We start from the raw sequence: 19,681 nt of genomic DNA on the forward strand, positions 1-19,681 counted from the left end.
TGAATTTCATCTATGCATCCATCCAGTCTTCGCTGTCTCAGCTGTGTGTGTGTGTGTGTGTGTGTGTGTGTGTAATGGATGCTGCCGCTGCTGCTGCGCCAGATATTCCGTGAGCGGCCCGGAGGGCTTTTCTTGAGCACACACACTGGTGTGGTGGTTAACCACGGAGACAGGCTGGAGTGGCGGAATGGAAAGCCTGGCCCGCTCGGCGCATATTCATGGATCTCTGGGTGGTGCCTGACGGCGAGAAACCCAATTATGCTGGGCTGGTCCCGCAGAACCAGACCCTGAATTATGAATGTGTTCACGATGTTTCAATCACACACACACACGTGTGGGCACGCAAAGCCCACTCGACGTAAATCCACCCAACTCCAGGATTGTGGATAAAGATGCAGAGATAGTGGGAGATCATGTGTGCACATACGGAAGGGCGAAGAGTGCAAAGAGTCAAATGCATGGGTTGTGTAATCTGCAAAGCACACACGTGGAAGGCATGTCACAGACACCACACCATGCATGGAGCCGACATGCTAGATGACATCTATACCCTATACACAAACCTTGACAGCCTAACAATGTGTGCTGCTGACATGACTTCAAATAACCAGTTCAGTGGAATTCTTGTTTCACATCTGAGGAGGTGAAAAGAAGAATATTGAACAGTGCTTTTAACTTGCAGTTTGCCAGTTGGGCCTTGACAAATTGATCCTTCCTATGAAACACACATTTTATATGTGCCTTTCAGTGAATGTGATTAAATACCATAAGTTATTGTTTTCTCCCATAAAGTGGATGGAATGTGGGTAATGGGTGCCATGTTTTGAGTAGCCAGACCCAGCAATATACAGTAGCTCCATTAGTGAATGGATGGAGGAATATGGGGAGCAACTGATGTGACTTTTTGAGGACAGAGATCATACTGATGATGACATATTATCAATACCGCTCCATTTACAAGAAAAAAAAAAGGAATTAAATATAGATCATACGCCATCTTCCACATCTCACGTGAGTTCAACTCAATTGCCGTCTCAGGTCATTAAATGTCACACTGATCTAAATCATGCTGGTCTTAAAACAGAATGGTAAATGAGTTTCCTCCATCTCCAGCTTACTTTATTGCTAATATGACAGTGACAAATATGACTTTCATGTCTCTCTGACATCCATGTTCCTTCAGGGTTTCAAATGTGAATGCCCTCATTAGGTGAGTGTAAGTATTAAATCCTTTAAGACAAGCTTCCCAGCACATTTATAATTCAAATAAAAGGAGAGTATCCATGCTGCTAACTCTTTCTACTTGATCATCCATCTATGCATTAAGTATGATTCCATGGTTGAGAGAAGAGAACATTTCCTGAATAAAACATACATTCACACAAAATCATACTGATGTTAGAAATCATGATAGCAATCTGAAGAAGATACATGATGATTAGGTAGATATGGAATACTCCATCTGATCTTTTTTCTTCAATTGTGACTGTTCACAATAGTGATATCCTGTACTGATTTGTTGGAAATTAAGTGAATTGATTAAAGTGAGCAACTGCCTCGGTGCAAGAAAACAAGAGGCCTAATTGATCTGTGAATCAAAAAGGAGCGCAAACAGGAAGCAATTAGTTGTCGACAATTGTACCAGCTATGTCTTTTGCAAAAAAGTACTTGCAAACAAGTACAACTTTGTGTACCTACATGGCAGCTCTTCTGATTGACCTAAATAAAAAATACAAATGGCTGCAAGCCCCCGCACAATCTAGTTATTGCAGACACATCAATACACACCCACACTCTCGCTCCGAGATCAGAACTGTCAAAAATGTCACGCCAACAATTCTTCTTGCCAAGCGGTTCTACATGACATTGGCATTACTTCTGGTGTGCTATATCCCGCCAGATCCCACCAACATGATAAAGCTGCTGACACTGTATTCTCAGTGAAATGAAAAACAAAACAGGCTTGTCATGTTGCCTTTATTAAATCACAGATTCCCTTGTACAGATACATTTACAGTACGACTTGAACCCTCTTTTCTGCCCATTTGTTTGTTCATCTTTACCATGGCATCCTCATTCATTCATCACCAGACTGAGTTGAAAAGAATCATGAAAACATTGCACTGATAAAAATGGCTTGTGCATCAGAGGCATCTACTGATTTTGGTCACAATATTTCCAGGGACAGCACAAAACTGTTAATGAAGTGTCACCTACATGTTACATGAAAAGCACGTCATGAGAAAAAGTTAAAACAAGGAAACCTCTCTTCTCTTCAAAACAGGACATACCGACTATCATCACAATACATTTCATCCTTTTACGGGAGAGGAGGGCCTTTTCTAGGTAAGTAAATGCTAATGTAAGTTGACATTGAGGCATGTTTGTGTTGGAGGGCATCATAGCACAAAGAGCTTCCATCTTCAGCAGGCTGGCAACACTATATTTGCGATGCATTCCATTCATATGCTCATGAAATGAATGACCCCACTCAGTGCTCTCTGGGTTCAGCGTAAAACATGAACAAAATGACGGACATTTTCTGCTGGGCTATGCCTGCCACGAGTACAAATACCCAAGTCTTGTTTGTTGTGACAGAGGTGGCTGGCAGACAATGCCACAAGCTGTCACTCAGTCCTCTGTAGATCTCTCAGACTCAACAGGGACCTGGATGCCCATCCAAACAAGCACCAGCTAAACAGGAAGCATCTCCGACACTAATCAGACAGACACTAGTTGCCATGGTTATTTGTGTGGGAGAAAAAAGTAATGAAACACAGGCTATGCCCAAACTAAACAGGAAAATAATCAAATCATTGAAGAGCCTAGAGCTGAAGTTCCAGTTAAAGTAGCAAACAATTCTAGCCTGGGTGAATCCAGATGAACCAGTTAGCAAATTTGAATTTGTTCTGCAGGTCCATTTGGAGACCTTCCCATTGAAGCCGATTTCCAAATCACAAAAAACCTGGGAACCCATCATATTCACTTATCTGGCATGGGGCGGGGTTTATATGAAGACAGACAGGTGTACAGTTAGCCGTGCTGTTCAACACAACCAATGGCTGCGTTGGTTGTGTCAGTGTTAAAACTATATGGATGTGTATATTATTTGGAATTGCTGTTTTCTGTACTTTGGCAAGAGTTCAATGTCCCAATTTCAGTTTAATTTCACTGCTGGTTACGCCCCTTGGATCTTGGAGATGAATGAAAGGTCCCCAGACCCATTTTCAATCTCAATTGAGATTTGAGAAGAGGTCTGGTGCTAGCCAGGCTAATCCATTCCTCTACAATGCCATAACTCATAAAACTGTTGTAACGTCTACACATGTGCCATATGTTATCTTGACAATGAAGGCTGTCTGTGTCTTCATAAGACTATCTGTCTCGCTTTCCTCAAACTGGCTCCGCTCCTCCTCTGTAATCTCATACACCTCATTCACACCAACTTTATCAGACTTCATCACGTGGCTTGACACACATTCCAGTCTTCCAGTGGAAGCAGCAATTATTCAAAACCCGCACAACTCGGCTGAATGAACCACAGCGAATCCAGCCAGCAAAAAAGCCCTCAGGGGTTTTCAGACCAACTTACAGTTAAGTAGCATATTCCATTTTTGCTATCGCTACAATTTTTCCAGTTTTTCTGCTTGAGATCTGCACTTGACTGACTACACTGCTGAGGAGAGAGGCCTTTGGGAGAGGAGAGAATCTTAAGGAGGAAATTGATGAGTTTCACCAAATTTCTCTCTTCATACCTCCACTTCAGCCCAAGAAGTGAGCTGGCATGCTCAAATATAGATGTCAAATATGACTTAAAAATCTTTGGTCTAGGTAAACTAGACACCATGCTTTGTGTATATACAGTGACAACATTACTGAGACATTTCTCCTCCACTTCAGCGCTTAGGTAGCAAGTAGATTTAGACTAGAGTGGCATCCTACTATTTACACACATTATTTCATCTAAATGTCAAATGCAAGTCTTGTTTTGGGCCATTCCTGAAATAAACCATCTTTGTCACAACTTCCACATGGCAATTGAAAGGCACACAGAAGGTTGTTTTCAAGGAAGTGGGAGGATTATCAACTAACAGTTAACTAAGGAATAGAAACATGTTCGCCATTACATTCAAATTCTAATGAACATAGGTTTAAGATGGACATTTTGTAGACTAAAGGCCTACACACACGGCCGGCGACGCAACAACAATTTATGGCAGGCGACCAGCAAAATGGAATAGAATCTATTGAAGTGAATCTGGAACGACCGTCGTCGTCGCTCGACCCTTTTCTATTTTTCAGGGCGATTTTGATACATCATAAAACAGTTGTCTGGTCACTGAATCGATGGGTGATCGCGTCGCCATCGCATTGCGTTTGTTGTATCGCCCGCCGTATGCGGTGGGCTTAATGCAGCATTATGATGGTTCAGCCTCCCTCATACAATAGAATGGCAGTGCACAGATCAGCCTGAGGGGGAAAATGAGACTAACACTGACTTCTCTTCAAAGCCTTCACAAGTACATCACAGTGCCTAAACTCATTTCTTTCCTTCATTGAACCATGGCATTGAAATTCATCAGACCATAGATAATTAACAATTTACAAGTCATTACACATATATAACTCAATCATGATAAGACAACAAAAAATTACAGTCTATAATCTATAAAGATTTCTTTTTTCCCTAAAACATTCTCTAAAAGTACTAATATATCTCAATGTTTTGATAAAATGAATTATAAACCCATCCCCCCCAAATATACAGAGTAGTATTTCTTTTGAAAGGCATCAGCATTCAGTAAAAGTACTTTACTTTACATTTTATGACCCAATACCAACTGAGTGGTCATTACTAATGAAGTAATACATCACTTTTGTGAAAACGTCTTCAGACCTCCCCACCTTCCATTAGTGTTCCTCTTAAAGTACTGATGAAAACATCCATCATATTTCAACATACAGAAATGTTTTCCGACCACATAAACCAAACCAATTACACACCATTAAGAAACAGCCGGTTTACAGAATTAATTACTTGATTATTGCTTTTCATAGTTAGGCATTAGTATAGAATAATCTATGTCAATCAAGTGGTAATTAAAATATAAATCTGAATACATTAAAATGTTCATTTCCACATTCCATGTTCCACATTCCCAGTCTTGGTAACTGATTATTTTATGCACCACTGGTCCATTCCATTATTCCTTCATGTCAGCTGGATCAGCAATATGGTGCAGAGTTCAGACATCATTATCGGTGCAATGTGCAGCCACAGTTAAAAAGCCTACATGTAGCTAGGACTAAAATACTCATAGCAGGTCTAAGGGCGGCCTTTTCTTTATCAGTCATTTCATAAGTGGTTATCCTCTTCAAGTAGTGTTTAGACTTTGAGCTCATATTGTTGGTTTAGTGTAAGTTAATTCTATTCTTTGAACACAATGGAGCACAGAAACAGCTCTGAAGTGTGTCTAAGGAGAAGTGTTAGAGTGGACAGCTGAGGCATCCAAAAAGCATCTGTATTTTAGACTGTTCCACTGATACTTTTCTGACATAAGGCAGGTCCCAAGTTATGCTCACAAGGCATTATGCCATGAGGGGGGAGTTATGTAGGTTTGTACATCATGACAGCACACCACACAACCTCTGTGACTTTTCTAAGGCAGTCAGTCTCCCTCAGTGGGTTTACTGCAGAGCAGGAGTTCCCACAGCGCAGCAGCAGCACCGGGCCACAGTCATATGAGCAGAAGGGAGACTTTGCACAAACAACAGGATGGCGGCTGGATTAGTGGAAAGTTAGAACATTCCGGGGATTTTTCCCCCTCCAAGGCCGTGCTCATACCTCGGCGCTGACGGACACCTTGTTATAAGGCTGCTCCAAGGAGCCTCTGGCCCGACCTTGACGTGACAAAACCTTCCGCCACTGTGCAAACCCTGCACCTAATGCACTGGCTAACTCTAACTCCGGAGTGAGTGCCCTGAACATCCATATTCATATGCAAAAGGCCATTAAGGCGCAGTGGTGCCGGCGCTTCTAATTGAGTCAGAGGGGCCCATTTCAATCTGCTCCGTAAATCTCCACGGCAGCCAAAGTGGGGTGGTAATACGCTCACTTCATCACCTGGAGTTCCAGCCATCGCTCAGTAATTAAAGACGCAAGGCAACATGGCCACAGTCACCATTAGCAGGCTGGTGGAATGGGAGCTGTGTCCCTGAACCTCAAAGACAAAGAAGCCTTTCTCTGCACTCGCAGCAGGCTGACATTTTTCTCATTCTCAGACCTGCTGGGAGAAGAGTCGCATCAGTGGTTCGAGTCCTTCGGGTGCATTAAGGATGCTCAGAGATCTGTGTTTATATTAGCACTGCAGCCATGACAGATATGACCCCATTTTAGTGTTCCAGTGACTGCATTTCTATGATACAATGTGTCTATTCTGTTAAGGTCATAAAGGTTGCTTTCTGAGAGATAAGAGGTACATTTGTGTCTGTGGTGAATGGAAGACCAGTAGACATGATTGACTGACAAGGACAAACAAACAAACATCAAACAGTATCAAAATGTAAAAATTATTAACACTTAGGTATTAAAATATATTACGACCATGGAACACAGTTTTAACTTTGGTTTGTCTGTCAGTTAAAATAAACAATTTTTCTATTTTTTAAAAAGTCTACTTTCTTAGCTAAAAAATTCTAAGGGCATTTACCCAAATTTGTGTACATAATTTTACACAAACACTAACAAATCCAGTTTCCTTCAGTACTGTGAAACAGTTCATCATGATTAAAACTCTGTACTAAAACTCAATGGAAAGAATATTCTGGAGACGCCGACATGCTAACATTGGGATGCCACGGTCTGCCACTTTGGTACAGTCCCCTTAGGAAGTCATCAAGTCCCTGAACAGAGACCTGCTGCTTCGGTGACATTTACAAGGAAGTGTATAAATGCCAAGCGCAACCCTGCTTCTCACCTGGGTCAACTACAAATCCCCAATACATCATGTTCAAACAGCTTAGATATGGTATTTTTAAATGTCGTGACTACATCCATTCTTAGTTGAGTGCTACAATGTCTTTAGGATTATCTGTTTCAGCATGTTCAGGTTAGATGACTGGCCCCGACAGTGCCCCTTCCCCAGTTGAGCCAAAGGTGTGTGTGTGTGTGTGTGTGTGTGTGTGTGTGTGTGTGTGTGTGTGTGTGTGTGTCTACTCGAAAGAGAGCAGGTCAGGGTGTGGCTCCTCGTTCTCCATGCTGGGCGATCTCTTCCTTGGCGTGCCGTAGTCCACCGAGCCATTCTCCAGCAGCTCCTCGCCGACGCTGATCCGGTAGTTGCCTTTGCCAGGGCAGGGCGTGGAGGCCAGCCGCGTCTCCGAGCCGGCCAGCTTCTGCTTGGGCTCCAGGGTGTCCTTGTGGATGAGGTCCGGGACGGAGAGCTGGATCTGGGACTGGTCCTCGTCCTCCCCATCCTCCGCTTTCTTCACCTCCTCCATCCCTTCTTCTGCCATCAGTGCATCCAGGTCGGTGACTCGGCTAGATCTTCTCTCCTCGGTCTGCTGCTCCCCACGTTTCATCTCCCCATCCAGAGCGTAGGAGAGCCCCAGGGACATTTTCTCCGACTCGCTCCCCGAGTCATCCTGGGTGTCTCCTGATGGCCGCTCGGGTCCCTCCTTCCCTTTGCCGATGAGAGGCGTCTTTTCCGGGGAGGACAAGAAGGACGAGTCGGAGGCCTCGGGAGAGGCCACCACGGGGTCAGAGGAGATCATCATGTCCTGAGTGGTTTTCAGGGCCCGCGGCACACGCTTCTTCCCCGTGGGCGGAGGAGGGTCCAGCCGAGGAAAGCCATCAAAGGAAGCGTGACTGCCAGAGAGACAGAGACAGAGAGCGCTTCAGATCTACCAGATGTCACACTTTTAATAGATACACTTGGCATCATCCAGTGTTTACTCTGGGAGCCATCATCAACTTCAGCAAAGTTTCATAGGCAAGCCTGTGGTTAATGATTCCTGATTATTAATCAGATGTGCAGATGAAATATAATACATATTAATCTGACTTAAAGGCATCTAAACTATTGTATTCAATTTTGTAACAAGTGTCTGTAATGGACAATGGCAACCCAAACTCGGCCTTTGCATTGTTATACATCATAAAAGAGACCTCTGTGACTTTCTGTGGAAGCACAGACGAGAGCAATAAAGCAAAGAGAAAAAAAATACACCCGTGCATTATTCCTCCCACACCCTTAAAGGTGTAGGTTTTTGAACGTTCTAAGTTCCGCAACAATTGAAGGTTCTAAAATTCTATGTTGAATTCAATGAACCCAGATATTCTTTAGAACGTTCATTTCTCAACATTCCCGTCACACTGGTGTGACGGTACTCCTTTAAGGGTTAATGAAGAAAATGCATCAGGCGATCTCTCCTGAAATATCCAGGCCAAACATTTAATGAAATGTTTTTCTTTAGTGGTGGAAACTAAAGGCATGTAGGAGAGAGAGAGAGATAGAGAGAGAAGGAGACCAGAAGGGTGAAGTGAAGGGATTGGATTGTTGGTGGACGTCAGTGGGGTTGTGTATGGGCTGTATGATAAGTGTTGTCAGAGACAGCCGGGGCTGCTGGCACACTCCATCACCTTCAGAGCTGAAGGAGAACCAGGATGAGCTGCTGGCAGCCCCATGGCCCCTGATGAGAGTGCACTTCAGATGCGGCTCAGGGTGCAGTTCTATACGGGAAATGACAGACAGGGGGGCTCGGGCACGGGAGGTCTCTGGCACTCTCCTATAAAGAGTAACCCGAGGGCCAGGGGTTGCCAGGAAGGGGTTAATTAACTGCACTGCCAGAGCCTCAGGTGATTATTTCAGAGTGCATTCAGTACATTTGAAAGTATATTTGAAATCCTCTGGAGACTAAAGAGATAGGCCCAGTTTATAACTGGGCAATATGTCTATAATAACATGTTAAAGTGCTGCTGGTTGATGTAAATGTTCTAAGTAAGGGCAATATACTAGTAGAGTATGTGCAGTGTGAACTAACTATGAACTGACTAAATCTCCAGCCTGTTTGAAATGACAGTTGACAAGCGACGCAAAGATGACAGGATGACAAACATGACTGATGGCTAGGCAACTAGAAAGAACACCATGTTTGTACTCAGCCAACGTGTGGGGGGGGGGGGGGGGGGGGGGGGCAAAGAGTCTCTGATGGGCTTAGGAGGAGTGTAACCTCTAATAAACCAGTAAAACTCCAGTTTATTTCCCAAAAGGTCAGCTCGTCCTTGTGGCTGTTGGAATGTCTGGGCGGCACGGCAGTCTGTTTTGAGAGCGCCCAGCTTTCCCACGCGATACACGTCTTCAAGTCTCCATGGCAATGACAAACACTCTCTCTCGGTGATGAATAGAGATCCATGACTACAATGTGTGCCATTTACAGCTGGGTTTTAAAAATATCCTGACTGTCTGATTGATTTCTCTGATGATCATAAACTACATTTCGTCTGGCAACCTCCGCCGCTCATATTTCAGGTGTGTGGGGAGGAATTAAGTCTGTAATGGGCCAAGTGTCAGCCATCACATTCTTCATCTACCAAAATATGTCCTGCAAATCATTAAAGCTAGCTATTGTTTATTGTGGACGTGTAGATTTGAGAAGCGCATATATCCACACCATTACAAAAGTCAGTGACTATTGAACGGCACTGAAGCAGGGGGAACATGTTAAAAGCTCCAATTGCTGTCATTTCTAGCCATTGACTTTGAAATTGTGACCAAGAAAGGTTCTCATCTTTCCAACTGTGGGTTAGCAGATTGGGGGAAAATGGTGGTTTCTAAATACAGTGCATACTGCGCATGCTACAATAGTATACATGCATGTGGAATATCCATAAATCCTATTGAAATAAAATCTATGTGGAATGAGCAGGAATGTGAACTGCCTTTCCTCATAAACTTATTTGTGGTGAGCAATTTGAATGTATTCCACAATAGTGAATTCCAATAGCCATGCCGGTGGCTTATCCACAAACTGGTTTGTCACTCATAATCAAGTCATGTGTAAGCGCCAGTCATGGCATTCTGAAAAGCAGAGCAGAGGAGAGAGATGCGATTTTCTAATGGAGATAAGGCAGTTTGGGCTAAACACCAAACACACAGACAGGGCAGACGGAGCACTGTTTACACAAAGATGGATTGCTGCTCGTTATCAGAACGCACTGGAGAATGTTGCTGCTACTATGGTTACGACAGAGAAAAAGGAGAATGTTGTGTTTGGCAGAGATTGCAATGAATTCAATTAAATGTAGGGGCAACATGTTTGTAAAAGTAGGAGAGGTTGCCATTTTTAGTGCATCTATGAGCTTTTATTTATGTTTTTATATTATTATTATTTTGTGTGTCATTTATTCTATCTTTTGTTTTGTGTTTCCCACATATTTGACTGTCCTCTCTCAAACCGTGTTTGAAAGATATGTGTGAAAGATAACCTATACTCCACTGGTTGTTGACAAGACGAACAGGATCCTGTTGGACAGCCTTATAACAAACTATTTCTCCAGTTTATTTACATCACTGTCGAATAGTTAGAAATATGTAAAATGTGTTTTGATATCAACCACCACAACAAAAATAACTTCTTGTCTTGGTTAGTTTACCTGTTGCTAACGCCGCTATGAGACCACACCACTCCCACGTTCTTGTTCACCTCTGTCACCCCAACGTCTCCAAGGCTGTTGGGGTCCTTGCGTCGCAGGAGGTCGTTGACCTTCGCCCCCACGGCCTTGCCCAGATTGAGGGCATTCTTCAGATGCTGGCTGCTGCCAGTCCTCTGCCCTGCGAGCCCAGAGCCATCGCCCAGGGCGCTGGATGGGCTGGACATACTGCCCACTGAGCGGCGGCCAGAGGACCTGGAGCTTGGAGGCTTCTGCTGGGCCACCGTGGAGTTCTCAAACATGCTTTGGTCAACTGTATAGGGACAGAGAGGATCAATCAGATGATGTGAGAACAAGTGAGAAACCACAAGTACTCCTCCAGAGAACAAATCCTCTTTAAATTATCTGAAAGCTGGGAGCTCTACAATACATCAAAACATTATCTTGGGGGATCCAATTAAGGAAACTTAGCAGTCAGATTTACAGAAGGTATTAGTGACCGTAAATCTATCAAGGTCAAAACCCTTGGGGTAAATCTGGCTCTAGGCTTTCCAGTTTTGAGAGAGAGAGAAGAGAGAGAGAGAAGAGAAAGAGAGAGAGAGAGCGCAACACATACAGTACTGCAGAGGCACAATGCTGCACTACACATCGAAATGCAAGCGATGGACATGACACATGCAAATAAACGCACGAGCACAATGGCAATGAGGCTGCTGGGGTATATACATCACACACTCTCAAGCAGAAAGGGGGTGGCTGGTGCACTCGAGCATCTTACCTCATGGAGAATATTATTGCTCGGCAGGCGTATAAGTGAGACATAAAGAGCAAGTCTTATGCAGGTGCACATTTGCATACAGAATATAGGCTCAAAACACTTAGGATGGGTTGCAAATCATCAGTGGGGGGGGGGGGCTGTGTATGGTAGACATAATTGTCTATGCGTGTTTCACTGAGGTTTTCCCAGATTAGGTTGATTGTTTACATATGGAATGGACCCCTTTACCTTCACCATCACACATTCCTGGATACCTTATCAGTAGTCGGAGTGTAATTTTCTAGAAACCACGTATTGTATGCCCCCGTGAGGAGCCCTGACTGTGAACATGCAAGGTGCATCTCTACAGAAGAGCCCAGACATCCACACAGACTGGGGAAGGTTAAATATCTGTGCGCGAAGGAGCCTCGACTTTATGGATGTAACCTGACTGCAGACGCCTTCTGAAACAACCTGTCGGATCAAGACGCGTCTGCTCGGTGCGTCGGCGTGACAGGGAGAGCAGAGTCGGCATGAGAACAGGCACCTTCATTAGCCCGTCACCATCCTGCGCGAAGGCAGCGATGACACTTTAAACCCCTGCCGTTTGCTTATCTGAAATGTAGGGCTCCTCATATATATATATATACAGCGGAGAAAATAAGTATTGAACACGTCAACATTTTTTCCAGTAAGTATACTTCCAGAGAGGCTATTCGCATGAAATTTTCTACAGACATTAGTATTAACTTAGGTAATCCACACATATTAAAAAATCCAAACATTAATGTCCCTAAGTAGAGTTATGAGTAAAAACGTGGAATGGCACAGGGAAAAAGTATTGAACACACTAAGAAAAAACTGTACACAAAGGCAAGGAATGGCAAGGAAAGAGCTGGAATCTATACATAGAGAGTAATTATCCCTCCTATCTGTGCAAATTAATGGAAGCTGGGTTAGTACATCATCAAGAGCTATAAAAAGGTTTTTCGTTACCAAGTTGTCACACAAGAAACATGTCATGATGGGTAAAAGCAAAGAGCTCTTCCAAGACCTTTGCAACATTATTGTTGCAAAACATATCAATGGAACTGGTTACAGATGCATTTCAAAACTTCAGAATCATCAAGTAAGCAGTATTGGAGCCATTATCTGCAAGTGGAAGGAACATCACTGCATCATCAATCGGCCATGCACAGGATCTCCTCACATGATTTCTGACCAGGAAGTCAGAAGGATAGTCAGAAGTGTAGCCTAAGAGCCAAGGACCACTCCAGAAAGACTTGGAGGCAGCAGGTTCAGTTGTTACAGAGAAAATCATAGGTAATGCACTCCACTGCCATGGCCTCTATGCACGCTCACCCCACATGACTCTATTACTGAAGAAAAAGATGTCGAAGCTCATTGAAAGTTTGCTACACAACATTTGGACAAGCCTATGAAATACTAAGAGAATGTATTCTGGTCAGGTGAGAGCAAAATTTAACTCTTTGGATGTCATACTACACACCATATTTGGAGAAGAAATGGCACTGTGCATCACCCTAAAAATACCATACCAACAGTGAAGTTTGGAGGTGGAGGCATCACGGTGTGGGGCTGTTTTTCATCTCATGGTACTGGCAGACTTCATACAGTTGAAGAAATGATGAATGGAGCCATTTTTTCTGGGAGAATCTTGCCATCCACCAGAACAATGAGGATGAGACATGGCTAGACCTTCCAGCAGGACAATGATCCAAAGCATTCAGCAAAGGAAACTCTCAATTGGTTTCAGAGAAAGGAAATTCAGGCCCTGACTTAAATCCAATTGAAAAGTTTTGGAAGTTACCTAAAGATCAGGATTTACAAGAGGGACCCCTGGAATCTTCAATATTAAAAAACTATCTGTTTAAAAGAATTTGCCAAAATCACACCTGAATACTGCGACTGATTAGTTTCGTCATAGAGGAAATGCCTTGAAGCTCTCATTACAAATAAAGGGTTTTCCACAAAGTATTTAAGAAATTTCAGTAGGCGTGTTCAATACTTTTTTCCTGTGGCATTCCACTTTTTTACTCATAACTCTACTTATGAACATTAATGTTTGGATTTTTTATATGTGTGGATTACCTAAGTTAATACTAATGTCTGGTGAAAATTTCATGCAAATAGCCTCACTGGAAGTATACTTACTGAAAAAAATGTTGACGTGTTCAATATTTATTTTCCCCGCTGTATATATATATATAATATTTGATTGGGAGAGGCCTGTAAAAAGATTCCTCTGGCTGTCAGATCTGTGGGCTGTTGCTAGGAGAGAGGGTGATGGAGCGAAGAGGGTTTATGCGCTAAAGTGTCTCTCCGCCTCTTTAATTAATACACAATTTGAAAACACTTCCCCCTCCACCCAGTCCCTTAGAGGGCAGAGGGCTATATCAAGGACTTCGCTAATGTTCTGTGGGAATGCCTGCTAATGACCGAGGGCTTTTTCCATGTAATGAGGAGGTGGGGACTAATAATCGTTAGCTCTCTGGAGGCCACTGTGCACCCAGGAGACTAGCTGAGCAAACAAAGAGATACTGCATCTGTTAGTGAATGCCTGCCCCAGTAGTTCAGTTCATTTAGTGTTGATTTCACTCTGAGAGAAAATGATCACTCTATTGGTATTGAGGATGTGAGAGGAAAAACAAATACTTCATAAATAATGAAGATCCTAAACTACAGATCCCAACATCTGAACAAAAAATTACAGTCTGGTCCACCACACAGACATGGTGTCTCTTTCTTACTAAGTCAGTCTCATGGCTTATCACGATTGTATACACATACATACAAATTGACAACTAATTGACCAACCACAGACTCCCAAAGGTCTGTCTCAAAGGTCTGTCCCTGCGACTGAAGCTTGCTTCGAGTTAGTCACTGACACTGTGAGTAAGCTGTGCAGTCTTCCACTTAACAGAGCAGACAGATCCGCGTGTTTATTCTTGAAGTGAATAATGCATCACTACAGCATTTGCAAACAATAAACAAAAGACCAGTTTTTCCTCTCCACTTCACAGATGTTTCCTACACTGGCCACGGGAGGAAACGGGACTTGGGCCGTCATTGAAATAGTCCAGCTTCTGGTGATTAATTTGTTTTCTTCCCCCCCCCCTTTCTGTTGGCAGTCTATACTGACTACCAGTGCCAGGCCATTTTGAGCCTTCCTGTCGTGTTGGGTGGACGGCCGCACACAACAAAATACTCGGCTTTGATTTTCCGGAGAGTGTGTGTGTGTGTCTGTGTGTGTCTGTTCCTAAATACCTGCACCTCAATAATCTGGGCCAGGCAGCTGGTGTGTGTACAACAGGAGAGCTATTCTGGGGTAATTTATGAGCTGCCACTCCCCACGTCTGACAGCACAAAGGGGAAGACGTCGGGGAGCACAAGGAGTTTAGTCTGGGCCGGCCGCGCTCCCAGACTTCCAGTGTTTACGTTCAAGACGAGTTGTGTGGCCCGATTCCAAGCCAGGGGCACTGGGAGGGGTTAACTACAGAGGGCAAACCCCAGGAAAGCACACTGTGGAGTGTCGTTCAGGGCAATTTAACTTCAAATACAGTTAAGTTATTATAGGAGGAGGAAATGACACGTTATGGTAAAGCATCAGAGATCTAAAGCCCAGCGAGAGTAGAGGGAGAAAGCAAAAGGAAGAGGGCACACGTCAAAGAGTTAGGAACAGGGAATGGGAGAAGTAAAGGGGAGAAGAAAGAACAGAGAGAGTGAAGGCGTAAGAAAGGAAATGTTTATTGAGCCAAAGCAAGATCAGTGACAAGGTACAGAATAAGTGCACTTCCACTTCAGCTTAGACACGGTCATTTATCCCATAAACACAGTAGCGTGTCGAACAGATTTGGGGAACACAATGCGTAGTGGGACTCGCTGCACCTGGATGTTTGGAGAGGGTACGGATGTGAACAGAGCCGGGTTTTTTAGGGGAGGGTTAGAAAACAAACAAACACGGTGGGACATCTTGTTAGCCAAAAAAAAAAACTCCCGCTGCGCTCGCGAGCATATTCAGCCACGGTCCACCGAATGCCGTCAGCTCCGCTCAGGAGTCAGAAAGCCAGAGAAAGCAGGTCTTCCGTGCCTAGTATGTGCTGTGCAGGGTTGCTCAGTGGGCCTAATTTTTATCCCCCTCCCACTAACCCCCTGCCGGAGCAACACCGCTTTCCAACCCCCTTCCAACCCCCACGCCCCGATTTACATGATTTCACCCAGACGCTCTCAACAGGCGCACATCAACACCAAACAGAGTACAATCAAAATCTCCTCCAACTCCACACAGGTAGGCAGACAGGCTCTTAAAAGTCTACAGCACTGCGTGGTGGCCACCTCTCTTCCACCGCCTGCAGCCTAGTCTGCATAATGGCATCTCCACAGATATTTCAATTACTGAGAAACAATTAAAAATCCTCTCTTGATGGCAAAGCTGCCAAGCGGTAGACTGTGTGTTTTGATGTAAAGCAACAAGGGAAAAAAGCAGCCAAGAGAGAAAAAAAAAGTAAAAAAAAAAAAAAAAAAAAGAGTCATGAAATGATCCTTTCATCCCGATGCATTAGGCTTGCTCAACGATGTCTTCTGCATGAATGGAGGCCAAATCATGTACCATTGCCTTTGACATATTAAGTGCAGGGAGGCTTGGAAAAAATTACTGCACTGCTGATTGCTTAATTATAGCTTTCCATGAGAAACAAAAGTGAAATAATTGCAACTGGCCTGTCTGAATAATCACCCTTGTTTAAATATGAGACTAAACGCTCTTGCTTTACAGCAATATTGCCAGGTTATTTAAGAACTAGTGGACTGGGGTACTTTAAAGATCTTCTTTGTGGGACCTACATACCATGGTCAAAGATCGGACAGACCACTGAATGGTATAGGGAGATATTCACATTTTAAATCTGAAAAGAAAATGGCATCAGCTATGTATGCATACAAGGGGACAAAAACTTGATGAGGATAGAAATCCATAACCCACTTTCTCCCTCCTCTGTGGGGCAGGCCGCTAAAGCTGGCCAGTACACGCACAGGTCGATTAGAAGCTGGGTCAAATATACATATTTCATCAGGTCTCCTTCAACATGAATCATTAACAAACTACAGTGCGCGGGGTGGGGTTGGGATGAGTTGGGGGTACGGCTGGGGGTCTCTAAGCACCTCCCCTGACATTCGGAGGAGGGGGGTGTTCTCCTTTAGGGCTGCTTTACACTGAGGGGTCACGGGGTTGGGTCAGCGGCGCCGGCCTCATCGACAGGCCGTAATGGGATTAGAGTCACTCTTCCCTTTATCAATCCTGCCCTGACAAAAATGCATGCCGACGTCTGCCCGCGTGCCCCCCGCCCACACACATTAGCCATGCACAAGTGCCCATCCTTGAACCACCACCATGAAGTGCTTCTCAATGACAGAGACTGTGGGGCCTGCCTGCGGAGAGGGGGGGAAGAGAGGCGGGGGGGGGGGGGGGGGGGACGACGACGACACAGGCGCTAGTTACGACTCCAAACCAACCCCAAAGAGGATGTCTCACTCTCTCTCTCTCTCCCTCACTTCTCTCCTCCTCTGCTGAGTGTGAGCGTGAGATGTGACACGTCTGTGGAAGGCTTGGCGGCCTGGAGAGGATCTCTATCCTGGCACTGATTTATCAGCCGTGGAAAAAGGCCAAAGCCCAAGAAAAGAAGCCAGGGGAAAAAAAGAGAGATGGGGAGATATATTTAGGAAGACAAAAAAAAGAGAGGGAGTCAGTCAGAGACGGGGGAAGAAAGAGAGGATGCACAGGAAGTCTAGAGAAAGAGAGCAAAAGAGAGAGAATCACATTTGGCATGAGTGAATGTGACTCAAGGTTTTTAGTAGAGGTACAGATGCCCCTCAGCACATCACCTTAATTATGTATGGCCGCTTGTAATGGCGTGTCTTTTCAGTGAAGACTAGGGGCATTTTTAAGTGGGTGACAGCCACAGGGGCACCTCAAAAAAATGCCACTTAAAGAGAACAACCATGCTATTTTGATGCACTTCATATGTTTTCAATCAACACTTGATCAATAAACACTTGATAAATAAACAATAAAAAATGTGGATCAATTCAAATATCTGGGTGTCACCCTTGATCCAACTCTCAGCTTTAAAAAACATATTAGCTTTAGATGGGGTGGGATAGGGGGACAATAATGTCTGTAACGATTTTTATAACTGTGAATCTGTACTGTATACTGTAAATACTTTGTCTGTATTTTATTGCTCCATAAATAGCAATTTGCTACAACCTGGCACAAGACATCTAATAATGTTTTTTGTGCACTATCCCCATTCAGATAAATACATTACAATTACATGAAATAACAAAATGTCCTACTCCAAGTGCAGGTCTTTCTGGCGTGCCAGACATATTTAACTTTAACGAAATAGTATTACCATGTCTTTGCTACTCAGATGATTTCAATTTTTAACTTGATGAACAGCTTGTTCTTGTAAAGGGCACTGGATTATGCGAGTGGACAGCAGTGGATAGAAGTCATGGGAATGATAACTGTTGTTTACTGTTGTCCTTCAGATTCTAAAGCACTTAAGAACATTTGAGTCTGACATGCCTTCTGGACAGCGTTTGGTCACACTGTGAGGCTACAAAGTGACAAAAGATCAATAGCACACCGCTGCTAAAATCTTTGATGCTATCGCTCCTTCTGCAGCGGATTAACTGCTGGACATGCATCATTAAGTCATTGATCCATTCTGATTGGACTGGAAGTGGATCTTAGGTACAGCCATCACCTCCCTGTACAACGTATTGATTCAGAATTTCAGATTTCCTCAAATTTCATGCTAGCATTCCCTGCTTAAGTTCTCGGAGGCTTGGATCGATAGACCTTTTTCCAAGGTCAGGCAGCATGTCTGCATGCATCACTCTGGTCTTGGCACAGTCACCCAGGGTCTTAGGTTATGGGTGGGACAGGCTTCGATGCAGGGCGCTGGTCTGGCCTTTAACAGAATCCAAGACCTGCCAATGGACCTCACGTCTCCCCTGTGCTCAGTCAGGATAGAATACCCCTTCATGTGGTGAACAGCCTAGCGTTAAATCATGCGGTGAATAGCAGTGCCGTAGGATAAACTCATTAATCTGTGACCTGTAAAGTGAGGAAGGGGAAGGGGAAGCACGATCTACAGGGTCTCACTGGAAAAGCCGCGGGCCACAGGGAGGGTGTGGCGGCCCTGTGGTGGCCATGTGGTGCTTATCTGTGGAAAGTGCCTGTGGGAGGTGGCTGTGTTCCTTTTTCCTGCTCCGTATTAGATGGTTTTCTGTGGTGTGTGTGTGTTTGTGTGTGTGTGTGTGTGTGTGTGTGTGTGTGTGTGTGTGTGTGTGTGTGTGTGTGTGTGTGTGTGTGTGGGTGTGTGTGTGTGTGTGTGGGGTGGGGGGCTTCTCAGTAGGGTTTGAATGGTGCTGCTTGCCTACACTTATCAGGCGGAAAGGGCAGTTGCACGGAGACAGGGTGTGAGCCTGAGAAGATTCCAATTAAGATCCAGAGGAATGAAAGGAGCCACTGGCGGTCTCCAGGCCCTGTGGCTCCTGTGTTTTCATCCAGATTAACCTGAAGAAGGTCTACATGGACCTGAACGCCAACCCACATGGATGCTGACAGAGGTTCTGCTCATTAGCTGCAGAGTCAGAACACACATATTTGGGGTTTTTTCAACAAGCAGTGGTGGGAGTACAGCCATTTACAGTGCTATTACTGGGGATGGAGCCGATATGAAAGGACAACAGCTGCTAAGGGCGCTCATTCTCTCGCTTAAGGTCAACCACAAAAATAACAAAGGTTCATTGCTAATGGTTGACAGAGGTAAGCGTTGAATGTTACTGTGTCATAACAAAGAGGGCATAAACAAATGCAGACTAATTAAAATGTATCTCCGATCTGCATGAAGCAGAACTGAAGAGAGCTACCAGAGGGGAAGATGAATAGCGAGTGGGATAGGGGGAGATGCAGACAGAGGGAGAGAGAGAGATGGAGAGAGAGGCAGAGAGGAAGAGAGAGAGAGAGAGGGAAAGAGGGAGGGAGGGAGATGAGGGAGAGAGATGCAGAGAGGGAGGGAGAGAGAGAGAGGGGGAAAGAGGGAGGAAGATGAGGGAGATGGGGAAAGGGAGAGAGTGAGGAAAAGAGACAGAAGGAGAGAGAGAGGGAGAGAGATGGGGTGTCATAACAAGCTTGAGCAGAGGCTCCCTGTGCAGAGGCAGTGGTGACAAACAGATGGCACAGC

At 44.4% G+C, this 19,681-nt stretch overlaps 1 protein-coding gene across 2 annotated transcripts in view; it reads right to left on the reverse strand.

The window, feature by feature from the left end:
• Positions 1–1,961: 1,961 nt before the first annotated feature.
• nos1apa (nitric oxide synthase 1 (neuronal) adaptor protein a) overlaps positions 1,962–19,681 on the reverse strand; it is a 104,123-nt gene continuing 86,403 nt past the window's right edge. For both annotated transcript variants that reach the window (XM_076278626.1, XM_076278625.1), the window contains 2 exons: positions 10,652–10,961; positions 1,962–7,864 (listed from right to left, as the gene is read on the reverse strand). In XM_076278626.1, coding sequence (XP_076134741.1) covers positions 7,213–7,864; positions 10,652–10,961 — 962 coding nt within the window. In that variant the 3' untranslated portion in view covers positions 1,962–7,212. The remainder of the gene's footprint in view (positions 7,865–10,651; positions 10,962–19,681) is intronic.

The sequence above is a fragment of the Alosa pseudoharengus genome, unplaced genomic scaffold (genome assembly GCF_046254945.1).
Source record: "Alosa pseudoharengus isolate Yale_2024_CS ecotype anadromous, Long Island Sound unplaced genomic scaffold, YU_APseudo_1.1 YU_APseudo_1.1_scf_11, whole genome shotgun sequence".
Classification (NCBI taxonomy): domain Eukaryota; kingdom Metazoa; phylum Chordata; class Actinopteri; order Clupeiformes; family Clupeidae; genus Alosa; species Alosa pseudoharengus.